Source organism: Silurus meridionalis, chromosome 15 (genome assembly GCF_014805685.1).
Source record: "Silurus meridionalis isolate SWU-2019-XX chromosome 15, ASM1480568v1, whole genome shotgun sequence".
Classification (NCBI taxonomy): Eukaryota; Metazoa; Chordata; class Actinopteri; order Siluriformes; family Siluridae; genus Silurus; species Silurus meridionalis.
In genome coordinates, this window is record NC_060898.1 from 1,698,312 (window position 1) to 1,724,937 (window position 26,626).

At 37.9% G+C, this 26,626-nt stretch overlaps 1 protein-coding gene across 2 annotated transcripts; it reads right to left on the reverse strand.

Annotated features, from left to right (window-relative positions):
• Positions 1-1,843: 1,843 nt before the first annotated feature.
• onecut2 (one cut homeobox 2) lies at positions 1,844-20,927 on the reverse strand. Of its 2 annotated transcripts, none has more exons than XM_046868056.1 (2): positions 19,287-20,927; positions 1,844-2,220 (listed from the first exon to the last, which is right to left on the reverse strand). In XM_046868056.1, the coding sequence occupies exons 1-2, from the start codon at positions 20,512-20,514 to the stop codon at positions 1,934-1,936; spliced, it is 1,515 nt and encodes a 504-aa protein (XP_046724012.1). In that variant the 5' UTR covers positions 20,515-20,927; the 3' UTR covers positions 1,844-1,933. The 2 variants fall into 2 exon arrangements, with proteins under 2 accessions (XP_046724012.1, XP_046724011.1); XM_046868055.1 differs by having other exon boundaries at positions 1,844-2,223.
• Between the last annotated feature and the right edge of the window lie 5,699 nt (positions 20,928-26,626).

The window sequence follows — 26,626 nt, forward strand, 5'->3', positions numbered from 1 at the left end:
GGATAAATCCCTAAAGCTCCCGTGTTTGAACCCACAACACATTCACACATTCACACACACACACACACACACACACACACACACACACACACACACACACACACGTTCTCCATGCACTGGAACCGAAGGGAAGAGGGGACAAGACCAGGGAACTGCCTTTGGGTATAAATTCGGAATCTTTGGTATTGTAGCTGATGAGGTTCTTGTTGTTCTTTTTCCCATTTTTTGGTGAAAAACTGCATAGGCACACGTTAAAGACAATCTTGAACTATTAAGATAGAGAGAGAGAGACACATTTTTTCTGCTTTAGGGAGTGGCTGTTTTCCGCCACAGATGGTTTCCGTACTTGTTCTGCTTCCCGTTTTTTTTTTTTTTTTCCTTTTCAATTCTTTTCTTTCCCTTAGTCTCAACGAGACCGCAAACAAAGAACAAAGTCCTTTTCATCGTTCTCCTCGTCGTCCCTGTCCTCTTCGTCTTCTTCATTGTCTGTTTGTTCGTCGCTGTTCCGTTTTTGGGTTTTTGGTGTGGGGTTTTTTTTTGGTTTCTCGTCTTTAGAACAGTTTTTATTTTTTTTTCTTTCTTATTTGTAGAACAGTTAGGTGCAGAAAAAAAGTTTCTTTGGTTTCGATTTGTCAGTAATAAATAGAAAAAGTCTTTTAAGTGTCCGTTTTTGAATGATCCGTAAAGCCTTTGGCCTGCTTCGGAGACGGAGACGGAGCTGCGTACTGGCTATTCCCCTGTCCCCAAAAAAAAAAAATAAATACAAGTAATGACGATGTGATAAACGCTGGAATGAAACCCTAATGGTTGGATGTCGAGTCGTTTAGCTAAATTTCTTCAGACCAAGTGTCAATCCTTTCCCGAGGAAGCTTTGAAAGAAAAACTGACAGGCATTGGTGTAGAAGATTGTCCTCTTATTCTATTAGAAAGGCCCTGATTGCCAACGCCAGTTCACTTTCATGGAGCTCCGTAGCTAGTGTTGCATATGACGGAAATAATCAGATGAAGCTGCCGTAGTTTGTGAACACGTTAAACGATCGCATGATTCGAGTGGTGTGATTTAACGGCTCGGGGTGCGGTGGGAACAAAACAAAAAAAGACGGAAGGGTTAAATGGACGTTCTTCAGTCGCATCATAGAAACGGCGTCCTGAGTTTTCTAATGATTGAAGAACAATCTTGATGATATATCGCCCCCAACACCCTTCCCCCTTTTTTTTCTCCATTTATTTTCTATTGCAAATGAGATGTGCTTTAAATTTGTGCTCATGTACTAATACCTGGCTGATCAAAATCATAGCAGTCTCTGTATGACTGTGTGTGTGTGTGTGTGTGTGTGTGTGTGTGTGTGTGTGTGTGTGTGTGTATGATGCGTATGATAATACGGGTGGTTGTGTTTGTTTCCTGAAAGTTGCCATTAACTCTAATAGGTTTGTGCTTGGAAATTTCTCTACCTGTCAGCAGGACGATGTCGATTGAGATGTTTATTTACTAGCGTGAGGTTTCGGCTTTGCTAATGCATCGCTTCGTGGTTTCCTGCTCAATTCGTGTTGCAGCTGGAGGTTTTTAGACCTGAAAACAAAGCTTACGTGAACGGATCTTTTCTTTGGAATGGATTACATGGAATGCGCTTTGAGAAATCAAATATCTGGACGATTTTGTTACGTAGTGTTGGGAAATTGTTTGAACCCTAATGCCATTCAGTCTAATTGATAATGAATATGTTAATCAGAATGCTAATGAGCATGGTGATAAATATTTTTGCTAGTCTTGCCAGTAAGCAGCCCCGCCCCCTTCCTCACATCCACCCGATTTTTCTTCTTTGGATAACATTTTTGGTCTGGTGCACAAACCCCCCGCAATCCCAAACTCCTTCATTTTTTGCCCGAAAACCCCTCCCCCACCCCTGCCCGTAGGTTTTCCAGAAAAAAAAAATCAGACTTTGGTACAAGTGCTGGAAGCGGACGAGGCTCCGCCGGGACTGCCTTCATCCATCCATTTGTCCAGACTCCGTCTGCGCGCATTCATGAAGAAGTTGCTAACAGTGCTCAGTTCCAGTCCCAGCTGCTGTGAAATGGTGATCTGCATCTCTTTGGACGGGCGCTTGTTCTCTTTGAAGATGGCCAGTAGCGTTCGCCGCTGAAGGTCGGTGAAAACCAGGCGTGATTTCTTTGGTGTATTGCTCCTCTCCTTGCCGGAGTCTTGCTCTTTTCTTTTGCATGCTTCTCCATGAGAGGAAGAAAGATGGGAAGAGAGAAGAGAGAAGGAGGAAAAAAAAAAAAACGTTATTATACGTCAATACATCTATGAAGTTTACTCTCCAAGAAACATCTAATTTCATCACATTTGAGCTTTGGAGAGGCTGTAATCAGAAGTCATCAGAAAACGGTTGCTAGGCAACTACGCTCAGAATAAACTAGCTAACGGCCCGGGCCAATGATTTTCTTCGCTCGCACATTCAGTCAATTTTATGTGACAGATATTGTAAAAGTGATGCCTGAAACACAACCAGACCCAATGAAGTATGGATATTTCTCTCCGATGTCTGGATGAAAGAGTGGTAATGGGACGTTGAAACGGCACGGACAAATCTTGCTCAGGTTTTCTCAAGAAAGTTTCCCCGTATACCGAATGTTCTAGGAAAATAATCTTCTCCTAACGTCACACGGAGTAGAGTTTAATTCTGTTCCTTCAAAGACGCACCATATTAACGTTTTTAGGATTTTTAGGTCCTATAGGGTCCTTCGGCTCTTCTCAGATCAATCGTCATATCTCACAGGAAACGTCCAGGATTATCTAAGGAGAAGTGAGATGCCCTTCAGGTAATTGCCTCCATGGCTGCTAAGATTCTGAGAACGATCTAGCCGGTGTGAGGAGATGCTGCAGGTTTTTTTTTAGTGCAGCCGGAGAGCTGTGTGCAGTTAAAGTGGCTTTAACACATGATCTCCTGGTCATTATCAGCCGAGGCCTGAGGGACACCGAGGCTCGAGTGAAAACAACACAACAGAGACGATGAGGAAGAAAAACAAGTAAGAAATACGACAAATGTATGTGTGTGAGTATGTGTATATATATATATATATATATATATATATATAAAACCAATTATGTGACGTGTCGAGATTTTAATTAAAATACTTTACAGTTTTACATTTTTACAGATATTTTTAAGGTTGAAAAGTTCATTTATAAAATAAATCTTTAAAGTTTTTCAAAAGGTATTAATACAAATAATTTTTTTTCTAAATATATATATCATCATAATCAGTTTTGCTGCCCAGTCCTAGTTAATTAATTAATTTTTTATATTAATTAAAATTGCTAGAAATTGATCATATGCAGACCCAAATCTCTTATATTTATCAAATTATTATTTATTATTTTGCTTTTTTGTTCTGTATTGTTCACTGGTGTAGGAAGAAGTTCTGTAGAAGCAATAAACATGATTAGTTGATGCTTTAGAAAAACCCAGACTGCATTTTGTATTTTCTCTTTAAAAAGGTAAAAAACTTAAATTTCTTTTCTTAAACTCTTTTTTTTTCTTCTCCTAATATATTTTATTCAAAATATAAAAATACATCTATATCCGAGGACTGAGATTCGCTTCTAGGTGTGACCTGCTTTGTCTTCACATCTAAAATAATCAATAATTATACATGAATTTGAAACCGAATAAAAAAAATAATAAAACGACGTAAAAAAACAAAAAAACGTGAAAAAATACGAAGTTCTAAACAGGTTCCAGTTTCCCAAACTTGTCATTTTTAACTGGTAGCGATGAACAATGATTAACGATGAGCGATACTGTATCAGCGTGTGGACTGGATCGGTGTCAGATCGGATTTAAAGTCCTGTCTGATCCGATCACAATTATGACATAAACACCAAACATTTCGGCTTTCTATCGAGCAACATCTCGCTCTTCATATTTTTTCCCATCCGAATCATTCCCACAATGAGATGAAATACAATCGAGCCGCTTTCCGTGAGGACAGAAGGAAACATGAGAAGCGAGTTCTCCTGAACGGGCCTCGGTTCCCAGAATCCACCACAAAAATGGAAATGTGGAGATGTGTGTTTCGCGTCGTCTGTGACAGTAACCGGTCGTGGAAAAGTGGATCGCTTTGATGTGACGCTGTTTTGCTTTGTGGTGGACGAATCGCTTTCTGGAATTGTGGGAACGTCTCGAATTGCCTCGGTATCAATAATTAAAGTGTCGCCAAAGGGAAAAAAAAAAAAAAAAAGGAACGAAAGAGAGGCATGAAAACACAACTGTGGGGTGATGTGTGTATCCATGAAACTAATGACAGAATGATAAAGTGTAACCCGGAATGCTGCATCAGCTCCCCACCACCAACACCCCCCCTCATACACACACACACACACACACACACACACACACGGTTTAAGATTTTATTTGATTACCTTTTGGAATTAAGTATGCACAAGTGCGGCCAGGCACGATCAATACAAATCAGGTTAAATGTGCAATTGAGTACAAAACCATTATGTAAGAGGAAACGGCGAGTAAGGGTGCAAATAAACACATGGCACGAGTGTGTGTGTGTGTGTGTGTGTGTGTGTGTTTGTGTATGTGTTTTAGGGGTTGCCTTGCTACTCTTCCCCCCATCACATACCCACAAATCTCAAAATGGCAACACACACACACACACAAAGCAAAAGCACCATAAAGGAAACCACTGAAAACAAAGATGGCCGCCAAACCAAGACACGCAGACGGAGATTCGGTGACCCGCGAGCGCCCTGCCCCCGTCCTCGAAGTGCGCAGCGGAGCTAAATATTTGATAGAGAGAAATGCACACCGGCACCGTCTCCATGCTGCATGTATAATTCATGCGCGAAGCAAAGGTGCATAAACGGCATAAAAGCACGGCTGAATGCTGAGGCCTGATTTCCGCCGTCTTTTCCACTTGCTCATGCTTTCCTCCTTTTTTCTTTTCTCTTCTTCCTCGGACAATAATGACCCTTTCTCTCGGGCACGGATTTACATTTAATTCATGCAGACCGCTTCTTTATCTTTCATCCCCAAATCATCCTGCGTTCTACTTCACCGAATGATATTTTATAGATTAATAAAATCGAACCGGTCCGTGATTCTTGTGATTCCGATTTTTTTAGTTCTCCGTCATCCTCCTACTGACAACAACAACAACAACATCTACAGCTTTATAACTGAGGATCTATAGTCTAAAGTGCTCTTTCAGCAGGAAACCTTAAACACTCAGTTTTGTACATCATTCTATAGATCACCACTTAATTAATTAACATTAATGTGAGAGAATAAACAGGTTCTTACAGGTTTTTTGGAGAATCTGATCCCATGTAGGAAGAAAAAAAAACAATCTCCAATATAAAAACATTATTAATCAATAATAAAAGTAATTATTAATAATAATAAATGATATCACACTGAGACCTACAGATTACATTATTATACAAATAAATACATAAAGAATAATTAATTTTTTTAAATATTATACTTTGAGACACAGCTTTACTACTAATTAAATTATTACAAATAATAAACACAATTCTTATAGTTCCATTCATTGTTTGTTCTGACCAGCAGGGGGCAGTCGTGACCAATAATCCTGTAGCAGTAACATGAGCTTTGGTCGCCATTACTTATGTTCTCGTGTGTGGGTGTGTTAGAGCAGGAAAAATCCCCCACCGACACATCATTCTGTGTATTTATGATCATTTTTCATCTTGAGCAAGCACTACATAACCCTAGATTACACACACACACACACACACACACACACACACACACACACACACTCTCTCTTGTTCCCATAGTAGATGCATTAAATGCAATATATTTAAAGTTCTCAGACAGAAGCGTCAATAATTCTCTTTTCACATTCTTTAAACACAGAAAGCCAATAAACGCACATCTGTCTGCAGAAGAAATGAGTGTGAATTCCAGCTGTTTATCTGATAAAGGTGCTCAGGAATCACTTCTTCACGTATTATCTGCAGAATTAAGGGTTTAATTGCGAAAGATAACCCTGAATGAGCTTGCTTTAAATCACGATGTTTTAATTATCTCACAGAAAAGACCAGGAAGAAAGGAAAGAACGACAGCGATAATGAAGTGCGGTTTGACGGATATTTATTGCGTCTGGATTTCTGAATCTGTTCTAACAACAACAACAAAGTTTTTACCATCTGTACCATCTAAAACCTTTTGAATAGTTTTCAATATACAAACAACAGATAAATGTGTTTACCGTTAACTTACGGTACGTTGCAGTGCTTTTCCTTTCTCTGAATGTCCTTTCACAAAAGTTTTTCCTCTGAGACATTGAGGTTCTCTTCCAGTCTCATGCCTAGGTAGTAGTATTTCTCAGGTCTTTATTGACTTTCACGTACTCACGAAACCAGTATTCAGAATCTAATCCAATAATAATCCAATGATAAACCAAAGAAAAGATTTGCCATCATATTTGTTGCATTAGAGCCGTTATATTATCTCACAAACAAAGTAGTGAGTTTCAAACGTCAAACATTTTTTCTATTCAGTACTGTAATATATTTTCTGTTAGAATGATAGAATGATAGATAGATAGATAGATAGATAGATAGATAGATAGATAGATAGATAGATAGATAGATAGATAGATAGATACGACTTTATTGTCATTGCATTGTACAGGTACACAGCAACGAAGTGCAGTTTGGCATCTACCAGAAGAGCAAAAGTGCAAATAAAAATGTAGCATATTTACAGCAAGTAATATTATATTATATTATTATTATATATTGATTGTCTTTCTGAGAGAATAGACGACCACTCGAGTGATAGTGGTCTTCTGAATGAAAGGTTAGGAGTTCAAATCCCAGCAAAACACCAAACTGCCACTGCTGGGCCCTTGAGCAAGGCTCAAAACTCTCAGGTGTAAAAATGAGATGATTCTACGTTCTACGATTCTCCGAGAGCCTTAACATCTGCTCTTTACACTTTAGTGTAACTGTATTATTACCAGACCTGCACCACTTCTGCACTGGGCAGCAGGGGGGTAAAAACTTTTGGGCTTTTCTAAAGGGGTGAGGGTTACATCGATCTGATCAATACCGCTAGGTTTCCCTGGCCTTTCATCAAATGAGCAAAAGCTCCTCTCTCTCTCTCTCTCTCTCTCTCTCTCTCTCTCTCTCTTTCACTCCAGGTAGATCTTTCTCCTCTGCCAAATGTAAATCGATGTTCTACAGTAAGGGCATCAAACTCAGCTCCTGCTCAGAGAAAATAGAAAAGCGCTTCCTCGAATAAGCACACACACAAACACTCTGAGCTCGATAATGACTTGAACCAGGTATTAAATGAGGTAAAAAAAAGCTTCATCGCTCCACACAACGATGATGTGAGGATCTAAATCAAGACTCGGACACACATTTCCTGATGGTTCGAAGCAGGGTAATTAATAGCAATCCCGGGGTTCTTGTTTTGATTATTAAAGCCTGTAATGAAGCCGGGAAACACGGTCGATATTCCGATTGTTTATCATAAGCGAAATATTCAAACAAAAACAAAAATAAAAGTATTAAAAAAAACTAGGAGATTGCTGCTTTGTAATTATGTACATATCTAAGCTCCACTGATAGACATGGACACTTCCTGAATCCTATGGGAAGAAGATTAGATGTGAGATTATAACCCTAATAAATGAACTGATTTACAAAGATTCTGCCGAAGACACATCATCGCTCAGATCGCAAGTCACCTCTGAGTTTTCAAACATTGATTCCTGGCCTCTTTCGATTCAGCGAGCCTCACACGTGGCACCAAAACCAGCTACAGGAAATGGACATTTAAAGCCAAAAACATACAAGTGTCTTTTTATAAATGAGTTGGATAATATTAAAATTCTTACAATTAAATAATAAAGTAAAGAAAAACTCTAAAAGAGAAATTCTACATTCTACAGGCCATGCTTTTAGACCTGGACAAGCTCTAACACATCCTTTACCCAACCTGCTTACAATTTGACCTTTAATGGATCTCTAAAATAAATAATATCAATAATATCAATTATAATAATCCTCCTGCTAGTCGCATGATTTCTTTTCCTACATCATCTGTGTCTCAATCGGCCCTCCAGGGATTCGGCCATTTTAAACCGTTCAGCACACTAGAAGGTTCGTTAAAGACAGGGAGCATCGGTGCTGACTCTGTTCCTTTACAGAAAATGGTGTCAATATATTCTGAGGTCTTTAACCAACTTTATCTATAAATAGCTCTTGTTGCTATAGATCCCAAATGAGAGCGATTTATACTTTCTTTTTTTTGCACACAATATTTGCAAGATTGCACATTAAAGGCTAGACTAGCATTACAACAAATTCCCACCAGCTAGACTAGCATAACAACAAATTCCCCCCAGCTAGACTAGCATAACAACAAATTCCCACCAGCTAGACTAGCATAACAACAAATTCCCACCAGCTAGACTAGCATTACAACAAATTCCCACCAGCTAGACTAGCATTACAACAAATTCCCACCAGCTAGACTAGCATAACAACAAATTCCCACCAGCTAGACTAGCATAACAACTAATTCCCACCAGCTAAACTAGCATAACAACAAATTTCCACTAGCTAGACTAGCATTACAACAAATTTCCACCAGCTAGACTAGCATAACAACAAATTTCCACTAGCTAGACTAGCATAACAACAAATTTCCACTAGCTAAACTAGCATAATAACAAATTTCCACTAGCTAGACTAGCATTACAACAAATTTCCACTAGCTAGACTAGCATTACAACAAATTTCCACTAGCTAGACTAGCATTACAACAAATTTCCACTAGCTAGACTAGCATAACAACAAATTTCCACTAGCTAGACTAGCATAACAACAAATTTCCACTAGCTAGACTAGCATTACAACAAATTTCCACTAGCCTTTAAAACAAATTTCCACTAGCTAGACTAGCATAACAACAAATTTCCACTAGCTAGACTAGCATTACAACAAATTTCCACTAGCCTTTAAAACAAATTTCCACTAGCTAGACTAGCATAACAACAATTTCCCACTAACTCGACTAGCATTTAAAACACATTATCAATATTGATATATATTATTGACGTATATTGATCACCACTAAATATTATATTAATATTAATGTAATATATATCAGTCCTGCTGTTGTTGATAAATGCCTTTGGTGATTTTTACAATCAGAATACGTCGTGTCACTGGAAACAAAATCTTCTTCAGAAACTCATGGGAACCTGAGAACTTCATTTTAATTTTATGCTGATTTTAAGAAATAATTATAGAAATTCTGCCATATTTGGGTATTTGGGGGATTATTATTTATTTCACATGGAAAAAAACCCACATAAGCCCTCTACCACCCCATCCCTCATGCAAGACCTCCGATTAAACTCCCGCCCCCCCGAGCCTCATTCGAATCTCGTCATAAAATATGAATCTGTTACAGATTTGCAAGTGCAATTTGCAGTGTCTAATGTATCCCTAAATGTGCTCTAAATGTGGGATTTATTTTTGCAAAGCCCTGAAGAAACTGCACAACAGTGACACCAAACAAGTCGGTGGTGTCCCCGTAATTGCCCCTTAATCTCACTTAAACAGTGGCAGATTTTTTTTTCTTGCATGATGCATGATAATGATTTCGTAACGAACATTAACGGAACAAATCGCTTTAATGCCTTTGGAATACGTTTCAGCTTGCACTTAGCAAAAAGTTAGTTTTTGAGGGATGATTAGCATTCGGGAAGAGAGAGTAGTTTCCATCCGGATGGACAGATAGGATCCTCTTGTCACGAGGCGTCCCGGCTGAGAGAACATGAGCCTTTAGAGAGTCAGTTATAGCTCTGAATTATACATGGAGGTGTGCAGTCTAACCGGGACACGCTGAGAAAGCACAGCTCCTGTTCCATTTGTTTGCTGGATGTTTACTCGGGACAGAGACGGATCAACAAGAAAGAGGCGGATCACTATTTCCGACAGACTGCAGAAATATATATTGAAATAATTCTCTGGGCCAAAATAAAGCTCGCAAAATTTACTGTAAATGTAATGATTTTCTCTGTACTCGCACACGTATATTGATAAAACACCAATCACCCATAAATATCCTGAGCACCTTCATGGAACATCTGATTTATACTCGGCTACATCTACAAAACCAAATCGATGGCAATAAATGGCATCTAAGCACAGCATGCACTCGGCTTTCCAATAACGCAGCCCAGCCACTGCAGCGCATCGGTTAAGATACATGATTACCATAACGATCTCGATAATTTCTGATAATTTATATTTTTTTCATTATAGCCAGATAAACCTGTTTTGAAAAATAATTAATCATTCATTATAATATAATTATAATAGAATCATTAATTATAAAAGAAAGCTCCGCCTTCAAAACCTCAAGCCACACCTTTTAGCAAACTGAACATTAAACATTTTTATGAATTGTCTCAGAAACCACATCATGACGTCTGAGATACAGCCGTCTGGGCGAAGGTGTGATTCCAGGTAAACCCTTACTAGCTAAATACCTTGTTTGCTACATTACTAGCAAAACGGTCAAACTGCTAAACAGCTACATTTGTTTGAACTGCTTGACACTGTGGATGTGGAAGATATATAACGCTTATTAACGCTGAGCAGGAAGTGTGTGTGAGTGAGAAAAAGGGAAAGGCTTTGGCTAGAAAGAGTGATGTGTGATGGGTGTTGGGTAATACAGGAGGAACAGGAGGAACAGGAGGGGGTGCCGGTGCTCCAGATCAATACTTCACCACAAAACATGATCAGCAATGATGTTTCCTTGATGAGTGAAACCTCCACATAATAGTCCACAGACACACACATACACACTGGTGTAATACAGGTCAGTGTCGACTTTTAGATGAACACACACACATGCACACACAGGAGGGGTTTTTACTCTCCGACTGTTCTTCATAAAGGCATCTCGGCTCGGCCCGTGGTATCACATCACCACCATGTGATTGGGACGAGCACTCTCTGCGAGCAGCCTGAGTGTGTGAGAGCGAGTAAAAAGGACTTGGTAAATGCATTACGTTGCAGCCTTGCACTTAGCTGTGTCATACTGTGCATATGCAGGATGTTGTTAATGTGCAGGCCGGGCACTTGAGACGACGCTGAGGAAGAGAGGCGGCAGAAACCGAAAGACGGAAAGACTCAAGGAGAAGGGAAGAAGACGAGCAGAGATGTGTGAGGGGCAGATAGGGATGCACTATGTGTGTGTGTGTGTGTGTGTGTGTGTGTGTGTGTGTGTGTGTGTGTGTGTGTGTGTAGGTATAAAACAGTCAGTGGCAGCGTTCAAATAATCAACAATGGTGTGGGGAATCAGAGCTGCCACCAAAATCACAATTTAATTCTTCTCTAAAACCACAGCAAAGTGCTGGACATGCTCTTTATTTGTTTCTAATACATTCAATATTATATATACATTTTTATGATGTCTGAAAACTTAAAACTGGAGACTCCTACCATTATAGGTTTCATAGTTTTTTTTCTCACACATAAAAATGTTTAAATTATGCAGTCACTTAAGAAAAAAATCGATTCTCTTTGAAATTAATAACATAATAGTGCTGCTTGTCATGTGACCAAGATAATAATAATAATAATCAAAATAAAGAATGAATAATAATGATAATAATAATAATAGACTGCAAAGGTCTTTGTGCTGAAGTCTGTTGCTCTCTGAGACTGGAGACTCCTTCCATAAATATTTTAAAATATATCCTTTTTTTCTTTTTCAATGAATAAATAATAAAACCAAGCAGCTTGTCATGTGACCATGATTACTATTAATATAATAATATAATATAATAATAATTATAATGTATATATACTTAATATGTTCAAAATTAATTAAATATTTAATAAATGGTAATAAATTAATAAATTAATTAATTAATGATTGTCATGTGACCATAATAATAATAAGATTGATGGTCTTTTTGATTAGACTTCTGCTGAATCAATGGCACTTGTTATGTTGGAAACATTGTGCTGAACACTGACACTGGAGACTCCTTCCATATTTCAGAAATGTTCTATATGCATTTCCTTTTATTTCAATTAATAACCATACGGATTCTATGGAGCTGCACCACACAAACAAATCAAAGCCTTCTGACCAATCAGAACGCAGAATTCCTTGTCAGTTCTCTGGCATCATTAGAGTAAAAAAAAAAAAAGAGCTGAGAGTTTGTTGGTGTATCAGCTTTCTTCAAATCCCGCATGTGCTTTGGCAGCACAATGAAACATCACCTGATCTCTGAGAGCAGACCCGAGGAGCAGAGCGAGGCGGCCATCGCTCACACGTTTCTCACTAATCGCACGGATAACGGGAAGTCTGAAGGTCTGGCGAAGGATCGCCACGCATGCACGCTCTCGGACACGTGATGATGTCAGCAGTGCAAAGGTTTGTTTGTGGACGGAGTTATCGCAGGAGATACGGCCAATCACAGACTTCACAGTGTGATGTAATAACACGGCTGGTGATTAAATCTTGTGTAAAACTCACAAAAAATCCAAAGAGGAGATCTACAGAAAACAGCCAGATCTAATCAGGCAAACACCAGACACTGTTTTTTTTCTTTAATCTATTTCCAAACATGAAATTCAAGCACTTTTTCAGCATTTTATTATCTCAAGTAGATTAGATGATCAGGATTTTTTTTCATACTAGATCACAACATTTAGGTCCATTAACATCCAAAAACCTTCATATGGTTTAAAAGAAATGCTCAGGAGGAGAAAAACTTCAACAACTTTACATTTTCCAGCTAGTTTAAGTCAGATTAATGCAATCCAGGGTCAAGAAAATAACTAAAGGATTTGACTCCACATTTGACTCCTTATAAGTCTTTACTATAATGTAATGCATGATTATTAAAGTTTCGCTACACAGTGTAGATTGGGTTTCACAGAGCTTCTTCCTGCATCAGAGTAAACGATTATGACGTAAATGGGCGAATAATATAGAATAATTTTTACATAGGGATTCGAATCAGCATCTGACCTTTATAGCAATATTAATTCACTATTAAAATGTAAATAATATTTAACCGTGAATGTGCAATAAATGTTGGTTAATGATAATATATATATAAAAAAATAACATTTATTGGTATTAACTAAGAAATTTACTTTTCAGCTAAAAACAGATCTGTACAATTTTTACAATTTAAATATTATAAATTATAATTATAATTTAAAGCATTTCTTTAAAAAATCTCATGTCACATCATGTTAATGGACTGTGGTAAGTTCTAATCTGAATTATTTCAAAATATAATCAATAAAAATGATATAATGTGCAATAGAAATGTGTATTGTGGCACATGTGATCACAATATCCATATTTTATAGCCAGATCAGTCAGTTCTACACATATTTATAGATAGATAGATAGATAGATAGATAGATAGATAGATAGATAGATAGATAGATAGATAGATAGATAGATAGATAGATAGATAGATAGATTGTTGTTGTTGGTTTTTTTCCAGGTCCTATGCATCACATGACACTACACCTATATGAGTGAGACGAGCATTAAGCAGGATGACCTCTGACCTCCTTTATCTTAGCCCTGATGATATTTCTGTATTTCCATCATTACCCCGTTACGGCGTGAACCGCTGGAGTAAAGCGAGACGACGTCTGCAGAGCGACGGCTCTCAGACGCGGCATCATTAAGTGCAGAGTAAAAGCTAAAGCCTGGCCTGATGTGAGCCTGATGTAAGAGTGAGAAAGGCGCGAGTCTCTCAGCACGTCTCCTCTGATAAAATCATGTTTTGAATCCAGCACTCTGCTCTGCTGTTTGCTGACAGCAACGAGCTTGATCTCTTTCTCTCTCTCTCTCTCTCTCTCTCTCTCTCTCTCTCTCGTTTTTTTGCTTTTAAAGTAGCTGAGAGACCAAAACTTTGCCCTTTGCTCCTGTCCAGCGTGTGTGGACAAATACCCCGCTATCACAAGACGAATCAGAACAGCACTGTTTGACCGGGTTCAAGAGATAAACAGGAAAAAATAAACAGGAGAAAATGAAGATTGCGCTTTGTCTTCACAGCAAATAATTTCACGAACGCCTTAAACTTTAGTGACACCGATGAATGCTGTAGGACAAGAAACCGAATAATTTAGAGCCCTTTTTAAGACTCAAAGTCAAATATTAAAATGTATTTCCATAATACCAAAACACACAATACATACAAACATGCATACGTTTTATTTTTCGATGTATTACTATAGAGGAAAATAATTCCCTTGAAACCCACACCTTTATAAAGAACAGTGTAGACACTTTCACATGCTGTTTAGCAGGTGAACATTTCATATATGATAAAAGGTTGTATTCTGTATTATATCTATATAATTATAGCGGTATATAATTGTATATTGTGGTTTATATAATAATTACAATGTATTTTATATCTTATAAATTGTATACTTATATTAATATATTATATACTTATATTCTCACATACATTGTGTCTTACGCACATCTTGCACGTATAAAATGTTTTTCATTTCAATATATAGATCTTTATATGCATATATATTTGTACTCATGACAATTTATTTATTAGTTGTACTTATATTTACATATTTTTCTGACTTCTGGTGGATGCAAAACTGCATCACGTTGCTGTGAAGCTGAACTATAGAATGACCAATAAATATCTCTGTCTGTCTGTCTGTCTGTCTGTCTGTCTGTGTCTGTCTGTCTGTCTGTATTTCTGTCTGTCTGTCTGTCTGTCTGTCTGTGTGTCTGTGTGTCTGTCTGTCTGTGTGTCTGTCTGTCTGTGTCTGTCTGTCTGTCTGTCTGTCTGTCTGTCTGTCTGTCTGTCTGTGTGTCTGTCTGTCTGTGTGCCTGTCTGTCTGTCTGTCTGTCTGTCTGTCTGTCTATTATTGTTATATTATTACATTATAATTAAATGCTAACTAGCAAAACAATAATTAGGCATTCTTTTGGAGTCAAATCACCTCGTTTTGTTCTGAATACCCTCTGTTTTAAAGAAGATATCGTCCTGTGTTATTCACACCGAGCTTGCATGTGAACGTGTCTCACAGAGACCCGGACCTCGGATCTCACACGACCAGTGCCTCGACCCTTTTTTCTAAAATCATGATATGTGTGTTTTGGCTCCTCGGTTTGCTCCCATGTGCTATTTCCAAACTCATCCCTAAAAGGCTCTTGAAAAAAATCCATTATGGTCATTAACAGAGAACAGATCCTCTCAGATCCTTCAGATTGGAACGCGAGAGTCGAGCAAGGCAGCGGTGTGAAGGTCACGAAGGAGATGTTTTTACAGCCTGTTCTCATTTCTTTTCTATTCTATTGCTGTTGTCTGAACGCCAGATTGTGCGATTATGAACAACAAGCGATTAAGAAAAAACGTCCCCGTATCAGCCCTGCTTTCTCCAGAGCTCTATCGTTTCTTCAGACTTATTCAACTTAGGATGGATTTGTAGTTTGAATATCCTACAGATGTTCAATAACTCGGATTATTATTTACTTTCAAGCATCAGTTATCACCAGATTACTTTAAAGAAATGTCTCTGAAGCTCTACTTTTCCTTCAGGAACAAATGAACAACTTTTGATCCTGAACAAATTGTTGGAAAAGAAAAACAAACAAACACCCAAAGCAGATAGACCACAACAGTAAACTTCTACACGGAGGGGATTTTCTCTGTGCAGTCAGACAGAGAGGTGAAAAACCCCTGTCTATCAGCTTTCCCGGAAGAAGAAGAGATCCAGGATCCGGTTCCAGATCAATGAAGTCCACACATTTGTGCTATTGTTGCCAACATTAATGCCCTTTTAATCTTTAGGAGATTACCCCTGATCGATCCACGAGGCGTTCGGCTACATCAGATTTGTTGGAGAAAAAAGTGTCATAACCAGGCGGGATTGAAAGCCGACACATGCAGGAACGATAACAATAAACCCGGAAGTAGTGGTGTTTTTTTCTTTCCGCCTCTCTTGCTTTTTTTTCAGACTCCAGTGCCGGAGCGAGCAGGATCGTGTCCTGTACATGTTCACTTTTAGGTTGTACTGAACCGAGGTTGTAGGAATCACATGTTAGTCTGATAGCACAAGCCTGAGCTCTTTAGGGGGCAAAAAAATCAAGGATATTAAACAGTACCATTCCATATCACTATATTGGGGTGGTCTTCTCACTGCTTCTAACTAGGAGCTACTAACCATATAGACTGTATAAGACTGCAGAAAGAACATTACTTATAATCTTATACTCCAGTAATCATGTTAGTTCTCACTCTCCAGTGTTCTGTACTGTTGAAAGATTTATGATCAAACTCTTGATGTCACCTAAAAGAAGATGAGGTTCCCCTTTTGAGTCTGGTTCCTCTCAAGGTTTCTTCCTCATAACATCTAAGGGAGTTTTTCCTTGCCACAGTCGCCACGGCTGCTCATCAGGGATAAATGCACACCATTCACCATCACTGTTGATTTCTGTAAAGCTGTTTTGAGACAATGTCTGTTGTGAAAAGCGCTATACAAATAAACCTGACTTGACTTGGCTTCTTTTATATAGCTGTAGTAATAATGTGATTAGCCATATTACCAGCATAGTCTGATTCTTGTAACGTTTTTATACATTTATTCTATTTTTAGACAAAAAAAATATTAAAGCATAAAATGACACAATACATTACATAATAAATCCTAATAGCTTAGTATTATTTATAATATGAAGAATGTCCATGCTAGGTCCTTCCTTCAAGGTGTTTATTCCATTCGTATTTCCATATACTATTTATAAACACATTAGTTTTAAATATTACTATTTTCTATTTATTTATTTAGCTTTTACTAAGACATTATTTTCTCAAGAAGCAATTGTTAGGGGTCCAAGCACCAAACGCTCTTCTATAGTTTGGGGGTTTTCTTCTTTTTCTTAATTATTATTATTTTTTTGTTTGTTTTTTGACCCTGACAATACCAGAATAGGAGGAAAGCATCCTGTCTAGTCGCACCCGGACATTCACTACAGTAAAATAAAAGCAATTCAAAACTTTATGTTAGGTTTTAGGTGACCAGTGAGAATTTTTTGCTGTATCAAGGTACACTTCTCCTTTTTTTATTTTATATCATTGCATGATGAAATTCTATGCATATTACTCTATACTAAAAAAATATTATACAGGGTTTAGGTTTTGCACATTTAGCCCGGTTAAAAACCCCAATAACCTTTTTTTTGTTTTGTTTTGGGGTTTTTTGTACGAGGTCACGCGGAGAGCTCTATCAATAATTCATCGGGCCGCAGCAGCTTCTGCTGCTTCTTTTCAATTCCCCCTGTCTGCCTTTCGCCCATCACATAATACCATCCAACCCCCCCTTCTAACCCCACAACCCCTTCAAAAAAAAGAAAGACAGCAGCAGACTCCACCGCCATCTGCAAGACCGAGATTTCAATATCTCCAAATCCCATAAAATAAAACGTTGAGGTGCTTCATTTTATTATTATTATTATTATTATTATTATTATTATTATTATTATTATTATTGTTATTAATCTTATCATGGCAAAGCCTGCATGTTTGCTGGATCTCAGTGGATGTCTCATGACTGAACCTTTCTCTATGTCCGTCACTGCAAGCACCACTTAATTATCTATTTCTGTTATTCGAACAATCGATTCACTCTCCAGCCTACACACACACGGGTAACCTCATATGTGTGTACAGTATGTGTGTGTTTTGGCATGTCATTTACCTGCTATGCTATGCTTTTTTCTTTATAATTGTGTAACCTATACACCTAAATCATGTTTCAATCAATATCCAGTGTAAGAAGGCACAATTCTACAAAGAATACAAGATAAAAAAAAGTGTATACAAAATTGATCAAGTCTTCCAAAGCATCCAAAGTGAAGAAACCCAGATCCAAATTCTACGGATCAGCCAGTACACCTCTATTCAGCACCACTGCCATGAAAACAATCTGTTCATTCGAACAAATAGCCTCAAGATGGTAAAATGGTGAGGAACAATTATGATACTATGGCACAAAATTATTTTAAAAATTGAATGCAAAAAAAAAAAAAACAGAAAAAAGAATATTTTCGACTTTTTATATTATATGGCTGGATATTCCAGTGTTTTCTTTCAGATGAACAAAGGAAAAGAGAATGTTGGGGATGTGGTGTGTCTACCATCGCTAGAGGGGGCAACAACCGAGAGAGAGAGAGAGAGAGAGAGAGAGAGAGAGAGAGAGAGAGAGAGAGAATTTGCCCCCTTCTCCACATGACAATCGACAACACTATAAACCTCTTCAGGGTATCCTTTAAAAAAAAATACAACACCCAACACACACCTTTTTATAGACAGCCTCAGAAACACACTCGCCTACTAGAACATCAGCTCAATCAACAGTTTATATACTGCTTCTTCATTTCTCAGATTTTATAAAGCAACTGAATTGTAATTTTTAAAAGAAGGAAAGAAAGAAAGAAAGAAAGAAAGAAAGAAAGAAAGAAAGAAAGAAAGAAAGAAAGACGCGGTTTCTGCGAAACGTCAATAACAAGATTATACCATACAATTGTGTGTGTGTGTGTGTGTGTGTGTGTGTGTGTGTGTGTGTGTGTGTGTGTGTGTGTGTGTTTGTCGCACCGTATTTTAGAGTCTACACTAAAATCCTGACTGAAAATTAAATAAACAAATAAACAAATAAATAAATAAAAGAAAAGAAATATAATAATGATAATAATAATAATAGTAATAATAATTTCCAATAAATCAATAAAGAAGTTAAAAATCAATCACAACCAAAAATAAAACCCCAAGCAAAATAATCAATAAAGCATGAAAGCCTTTAACCCAAAATAATGTGATTTTGTTTATTTTGTTTATATATAATAATATATAAAATTCTACATGCATTCCAATAAACTGAGCTCTCGAATTAGTGAACATTTATGAAACGCTGTTTTCTTTCTTGTCGATCAATACTGATCGTAATCATCGACCAAGGAAGGTGTTCAGTAAATATTTATATATAAAAAAATTAAATAAATAAAACCGTATTGCAATACTAAATTGTATCGATTAGATTATTATTATTATTATTATTATTATTATTATTATTATTATTATTATTATGCAATCAGTGCATTAATATTGAAATTTAGCCCAAAATAATTTTTTTTTTTTTTTTTAAAGTGAAGAAGAAGAAGAAGAAGAAGAAGAAGAAGAAGCTAAAAGCCTTTGTTTCTTTTTACCTGCAAGCCTCAGCGCGGACATCCTCTGGAACTCGGGCTCCTGCAGCCACTTCCACATGCGGCGGAAGGTCTCCCGGCCCGATTTAAGTTTACTCCACGGCTTGGGGTTGCGCAGCAGGTCGGACAGCGTGCCCTGGGAGCGACACAGCACCCGCTGGGCGAAGATGGCCTGCGGGATGCTGTAGCGCTTCAGCTCGGCGGTGATGCGCTGCGCCACTTCCTTGGTGTTGATCTCCTCGAGCTGCTGCTGGTGCTGCTGCTGCTGCTGATGATGATGATGGTGCTGCGCCCCCGCGCCGCCGTTGCCGGAGGAGGAGGAGGAGGATGAGGAGGAGGGCGGCCTGTCGCGGCCGGACGCCGCCAGGACAGGCGCATGAGGGTGTGGGTGGTGAACCGCGGCGCCGGGGTGCATGCCGTTGAGATGCGGCGGCATCATGCTCGCCACAGGCCCGCCGAGGCCCCGGGACAGGTGCTGCTGGTCCGCGCGGGCCAGCATGGCCGCGTGCGCGTCAAAGTTGGAGCCCAGCATCTTGTCGTGGCCGCCGCCGGCGTTGCCGCCGTAGCCATGCAGGCTCTGCTGCGCGCTGTGCACCGAGCCCAAGCCATTCCCGAGCGGACTGAGGCTCGGCGCCACGCTGCTCATGTCCTTATGGTACGCGCTGTAGAGGTTGTTCATGGCCGGAAGAGCCCGGTCGTCGCGCATCAGCGTGAAGCTCCCGCTTACGTTGCCCGAGAGCCGCTGGTGGTGGTGATGGTGGTGGTGATGGTGGTGGTGATGGTGCGGATGGTGGAACTTGTCGGAGACCGTGGAGATGGGCGGTAAAGGTTGCAAGGGGGTCAGCGTGGTATAGGTGCCGCTCATGCCCATGCCGGGGGGCGACGTGTCGCAAGGCACGCTCATGCTCATCCCGTGATGGAGCGGCAGGGACAGCTCGCCTCGGTACTCTCCTGCGCCCTCCAGGATGGTCGCCATGCCGGACACCATGGCCGAGCGCGACGCCAGGTCCTGGTGTATCCGCAGCGACGACGTGGACGAGGTGGACGTGGTGGTGCTGCTGCTGCGAGCGTGATGCGGGCTGTGGCCGCTCATCAGCTCGTGCTCATGGCCGCCGGTGCTCAGCGCACCGTGCAGGCCGCCCATGCCGTCCATTGTCATCTCCGGGTTCATGGCGAAAGCATCCAGATCCTCCTTGGCCAGGCATCGATAGGCGTTGTAGGCAGTCTTCATTCAGTCCATTGATGTATATAAAGCTTGTTGTTTTTTGGTTTGTGTGTCTCTGTGCACAGGAATGATTTTTTTTGTATTTTTTTATAATTTTCTTCTTTCTTTCTTTTTTTAAGGCCTCTCGGGTTTTTTTCCTCCTCCTTTTATAAATAAATAAAAACAATATCTCCGGTGTGTATCAGACGGGCCAGCGCTGATTTCTCCCCATGTCCGACCCTCTCCTCCTCCTGCGGATTCTGCTCGAGCAGCTGGATTTGTCCAGGATGGGATTTGCTCTGCTTACTTTTGCTGCAGCCAACCCTGATGAAATGGGCGGGGCTTGCTCTATTTTTCCTCTTTTTTTTTCCTCTTTGAAGGACAGCTTGGTACAACAAATCACATTGTATTGTAGGGGGAAAGCCCCGCCTTTTATCGGCCTGTTGTCCAATCACCGAGCTTGTGTGGAGATTTGAGGTACAAGGTTCTGCGATGGAGAGGCAAAATAGTAAAGAAAATTGTAGAATTAGTCAAATTTAATTGTTGGTTTCAGTAACAACTGATGTGCAATATATGTTCTAAGAACGACAATAAAAAAAGAAAAGTATAATTGAGTTTAATTGTTGCCTCCACATTCACCAGAATATTTATTTATTAAAAAAAAAAAGATTCTTTCACAATAACCTCATTTTAATTTCAATTCTGGATAAGTTTTTATTCTTAATGTGTAATTGTTTTTCCAATTAACATGCAGTAAATCTATACAGAATAATAATGTTCATGTGTTCATCATGCTTTAATAATTATTTATACTGTTATATATATTTATATATCACATTCTACATTAAACTCGCAAAGATCTTGATGCACTTTGGGGACACTTGCCAGTTGCTTGTCCATTTTTATAAATGAAAGTGTGTGTGCTGGGTTTATTGGAGTCCCAGGACACTAAGAAAACTCCAGCCGGTTGAGGAGGAACAGATTTGCTCATGCAGGCCGGTTGCTCTGGAGGTTGAGCAGATGCGGCTTTTGTTTAAATGAGCCTGTAATTAAGGACGAAGGGACAGAAGTCTGAAAAGCGTGACCTATTTTTTGTCTTTTGATCAGCTGTCAGAGGACGAGCAGGAGGGGAGGGACATCACACTGAGACACTTGGAGAGGACAAAACGGGATGAGCAATCAGGGGGAAAAACCCGGCAAGAAAACTTTGACTCACAGAGACAGAGGACAGAACATGAACCTCTGGACTGAGATTGTTTGTGCTACAGAATGCAATCACACAGTCACGTGAGAAGCTCATGACCACGTCCCGCATCACATCATAGCTATAATCATTATTATTTCATTCATATACTTTTTTCTTTTTTAAATATCCAAGATATTTGAAATCCTGAATTCATGCAAAGATCAGAAAGCTCTAGAAAAAAATCCCCAAAAAACAGTGCTGCTGCTTTTAACAATTTAGTTACAAAAATAAGGGGAAAGCAATCAAACAAATAAATAGCGGTCTATTTTTACTTTATTATTTTTTTTATAAAAGTGCCACTATACAATTTTTTCTTGAGGGATAAATGTGTCTTTGATTAACTTTGGGACTTCATCGAAAAAAACAAAAACAAATATTCGGTACTCCAATATATGATTTGTTTTTGTGAGTGTAACTACATCTGTTTTTAATGAGATTTAAAACTTTACAAAAGAATGCAAATTATCTTTTTTACAGAGTATTTTAAAGTCAACATTCATATGAGCTTAGAGAAGTAAAAATCAATACAGAGAAGTTACAAGAAATACAATATATAGTGAAGTTCACTTCGGAATATTTCTATAAAATTACCTGACAAAAAAAGAATAATATTTAATATATATATTCTATAAACAGCTCTTTAAATAGGAATTGCAGCCTCCACCCGGTGATTGTTTATTTAATGCCTTAAATGAGATAAAACGATTTAAAATGAGACTAAATGGTTAAGTTAAGGTACTGAGTCTAATCCAAAGATCAAACAAGGTGTGTGAAACTTCAATTTGGAACAGTTTCTGTTTTTTTTCTCTTCCTTTCTTCATTTTTTTGTCCTCTTTCAGGCCATCTGCCATGTTAAGTGCAGCTTTATTGATCAGAGTCCTGGCGGACCCCACGCTGATCTATACACACACACACACACACACACACACACACACACACACACACACACACACACACACACAATCCCCCACCTTTCTTTTTTTTCATGGGTGATGATGCCCTTCCATGCATATGCACAGCTACAGTTCTGTCACGAGCGCTACGGGGTAAGTCTGTCCCTGTCTGTCTGTCTGTCTGTCTGTTTGTCTGTCTGTCTGCCTGTCTGTCTGTCTGTCTGTCTGTCTGTCTGTCTGTCTGTCTCGCGGACATTCGTTTGGCATTTTTTTATATTACTTTTACGCGTTCAAAAAAGGGAGAGGGATTTTTACATCAAAACCGGTGACTTGCTCTTTCAGGCAATCTCTCAATCTCACACATTCTATACACATGTACACACACACACACACACACACGCACACACGCACACACGCACTCACGCTGATTGTATTGCGTTTCGGAGCTCGGTGTAAATTTAGACACGTTTCTATAAAACTATTTGCAGGTTATATTTGTGTCTGCTGAATCAAAAGATACATTAAATTGCAATACACTATATTATATAATTACTCAATTATGTAAATTTACCACACTCCCATACGTCATCGTTATTCCCTTTTTCTAATATATCGATTGTCGTAAATATCGAAGATTTTGTTGATTAATGACACGGGGTTATTTATTTTTTTATTTTTTGCCTAAAATGATTACTAGGAATTGAGATATATTCATGTACAATCTAATCGTTTGTCATAATGGTCATATTTGTCATATTGATTTTTCTTCTTATTGATAAGAAAACTAATATTTTTGCTAAACATTAAATTATTCAAAACATCACATTTCTGAGCTCTTTTAGGTCAAATTAACTTTTTTTCCAACACTGGATGATAAAGTTTAATTTAATACATTAATAATTTTAATCTAATACTATAATATAATCAGCCCATCCAGTTTCATGCGCATGTATTTCATTTATTGTTTTCATCCGATAACTTTGTTGTGGAATAAAGTGAAGAGAAAACAGAGAGGAAAAGAAAGTTGTTGTAATAAATATGTCAAGCTTTAGATTCGGTTTGGTTCATGTTATAAATCAGTATTATTTATTAATATTATTATTAGAATGATGCTAATTTTCCGTGATTGATTTTGTGGTAGCTTTTTATCAGAAAAGGTCAATATCTAATATCTGGTTAATTGATCAAATAATGACAGCCGATTTTTGTCAAATTTGGGGTGAAAGTCATTCATTTGAAGTCTTGAGCAAAAAGAAAGTAAGAAAACTGAAATTAATGTCAATTTTCTTTTATTTATGTAAAATTAGACTTCATTGATCTTGCTGTTATTGGTATTATTATTATTATTACTATTATTATTATTATTATTAAAAGTAGTAGTAGATTTTTGCCATACATTTATTTACATATTAATTTATTTTATTCATTTATTTGTTCATTTGTTTATTTGTTTATTATATAAGCACTCCAGGCTGATGGTTCTACTTAGCACTGATTTGTGTTAGTAACTCGTAAATCCCATCAACTCTCTCTCTCTCTCTCTCTCTCTCTCTCTCTCTCTCTCTCTCTCTCTCTCTTAATCTCTCTGTCTGTCTTTCTCTCTATCTATCTCCAGCTTTCACCCTTTTCTTCATCACCCTATCTCTATTTAATGACATTTAAGAGGTTGGTGTCAGTTCTGCTCAGGCGATTGATTAACAGTTGATTAACGTGCATTCACAAGTAACAGTGCAGCTGCAAACATCAGGCCAAACCCCCTCTTCCTGTTTTCAGTTTTTATTTGTATATTAATTTCACCATTATTATTACTATTATTATTATTATTATTATTATTATTATTATTATTATTATTATTATTATTATTATAGAAGTTATTAATAATATTATAAATGGCCTAATATTTGTATTTTGCTTTTAATAAACAGTTAAGCTGCAATGTAAGTGACATTTTAATAAAAACAATAATAGTAATAATAATAATACTAAAAATAATTCTAATATATATTTATAATTGGAATAAATGTAATAATACATTTTTCTATAAAAGCACAGAGATTTGGGGGAAATGTGCCATGTTCAGGCACCAGTGACTCTCTGGATTTACTGTAAATATCACTGTAAAGATCTGCTGACGAAGCATGTAGCTAAGAGGAGAGTAAATACAGCTTAAAAACGGAAATAAAATAATAAGAAATAAGAAGAGCGATCCAAAACAAAGGGAGGCTCGATAGGAGGCTCGATCATTGCAGATTGTAAAACTTTGGAGAATATTCTATTGTGCAAACAGAAGTAGATCCTGATGTTTCTGGAAAAGATTTGGACCTTCTAAAGAAGATTCTAATACACTCTAGATTAGTAAACTCTGATGGAGCTATGAATACTTTAGAGATACATTCTAAAGTTTTGAGGATTGGAATGTTCTTCAGAAGAGTTTAACATTCTGGATGAGATTAAATGAGAAAGTTTTGAACACATTCTGAAAAGTTTTCCAGAATTGATGAATGATGATTACTGTAGTTATGAACAGGTTTGATGTTTGATATTTAAACAGGGAACCAGACCGAGTTACATCAAACAGAGTTTTTTAATTCCTTCAAAACAGAAAAGTAAAACATTGTAAAAAAAAAAAAAAGATTCAAACCCCAAAGAAAAATCAGAGTTTCTGAAGAAAAATTTGGACATTCTGGAAAAGATTAACAAATTATAAAGAAGAAACAAACACAATAAAGAAAATTTGAACATTCACTGAAGACCTTTCTAACTCTTTGAAGAAAATGTTTTGGAAGTGTCAGAGAGGAAACATTGATTTTCTTTTAAAACCTTTCAGGCTGCCGATCACTGAATTCAGACTTATTAACATTATTTCAAAAGAAAATCTATTCATGATGAAAACGCCAGCACATATAGTGTACTCAAACATGGACAAAAATATAAGATGTTTGTTTGTTGCAATGGGTCAACATTAATGCATTATTATTATTATTATTATTATTATTATTATTATTATTATAAACAAACAGATCGTCAACGATTCATTACAATCATTTAATCCGCAGTATCAGTAGTTTTTTTTTGTCGTTCGTTGAAGGTTATTCTGTCTTACAAGTTGGAACATCAGAGGCAAAAGAATAAAAGATTACGAAAGGTCAGAGGTCATGGCATCATGATCGTTCACATTTGCATGGACCAGATCTATTTAGGATTGAATTATGAGATTTTTGTAAAAAAAAAAAACGACAATAACTCAAAAATACTTAAAAAGTAAAAATATATATTTTACAAAGACCAACAACAGAAATGAAAGCAGAAAAGTCTTTAGTCAGAAATAAATCTCAGCTTATTCTTACCTGATGAGAGGATCGTTTATGATCGTATGTTATTTCACCCAAAAATCCGAATTTTTTCAATCCGTCCTGGTTTTAAATCTGGTTTGCAAGCGAATGTCCAGCCTGGTGAGACTCAGCGTATCGACTCGTCCTGTTAAAGTGAGGATTTAATCCGAAGCACATTAAAGCCTCTCAGCAGGCCTGCAGTTGTAAGTCGGCCTGAATGTAAGTGTAAATATGTCTCCAACCTGCGACTATAAACACAATCCATTCAAAGTGATGGTCATATTGATTTCTTCTTTCAGAGTGATTGAAGCCGTGCTTAGAAGGCCTCGAGTTAATTAATAACTAGCCACGGTTTGCATATACACACACACACACACACACACACACACACACACACACGCACACACGTTCTAATGGTATGCACGTCCTTTTCAAAAATGAAAGAGTTTAAACATCAGTATTAAAAAAATTGTGTTGAAATATCTTTTCTTCGACTCCTTGTGTCTGCATCTATATGCATGTATCTATGTGTGTATGCATGTGTGTATGTGTGTGGAGGCTTTTTGTGTACAGTGTGTGTGTGTTTGCCTGGTGACCTTTGCCCCCTGGCCTTTAACCCCTTTATCACAGCCCACCAAACACACACACACCTTCCAGCACTGGTCAGC